Source organism: Myotis brandtii, unplaced genomic scaffold (assembly GCF_000412655.1).
Source record: "Myotis brandtii unplaced genomic scaffold, ASM41265v1 scaffold311, whole genome shotgun sequence".
Lineage (NCBI taxonomy): Eukaryota > Metazoa > Chordata > Mammalia > Chiroptera > Vespertilionidae > Myotis > Myotis brandtii.
In genome coordinates, this window is record NW_005361913.1 from 3,446,956 (window position 1) to 3,447,287 (window position 332).

At 63.3% G+C, this 332-nt stretch overlaps 1 protein-coding gene across 1 annotated transcript in view; it reads right to left on the minus strand.

Annotated features, from left to right (window-relative positions):
- The window catches only part of SOX4 (SRY (sex determining region Y)-box 4), a 6,398-nt gene that overhangs the window by 915 nt on the left and 5,151 nt on the right, over nt 1-332 (minus strand). The window contains exon 2 of the mRNA XM_014542673.1: nt 9-329. Coding sequence (XP_014398159.1) covers nt 9-329 — 321 coding nt within the window. The remainder of the gene's footprint in view (nt 1-8; nt 330-332) is intronic.

The following is a 332-nucleotide window of genomic DNA, read 5'->3' on the forward strand; positions in this document are numbered from 1 at the left end:
CCCTTCTCCCCAGGCTGGGAGGCGGCGGCGGCCGAGGAGCTGGCGTTGGCGTTGCCGGACTTCACCTTCTTCCTGGGCCGGTACTTGTAGTCGGGGTAGTCAGCCATGTGCTTGAGGCGCAGCCGCTCCGCCTCCCGAATGAAAGGAATCTTGTCGGTGTCTTTGAGCAGCTTCCAGCGTTTGCCCAGCCGCTTGGAGATCTCGGCGTTGTGCATGTCGGGCGACTGTTCCATGATCTTGCGCCTCTCGATCTGCGACCACACCATGAAGGCGTTCATGGGCCGCTTGATGTGCCCGCTGGGCGTCTTGCACCAGCTCGGGTCGTCGGCCTT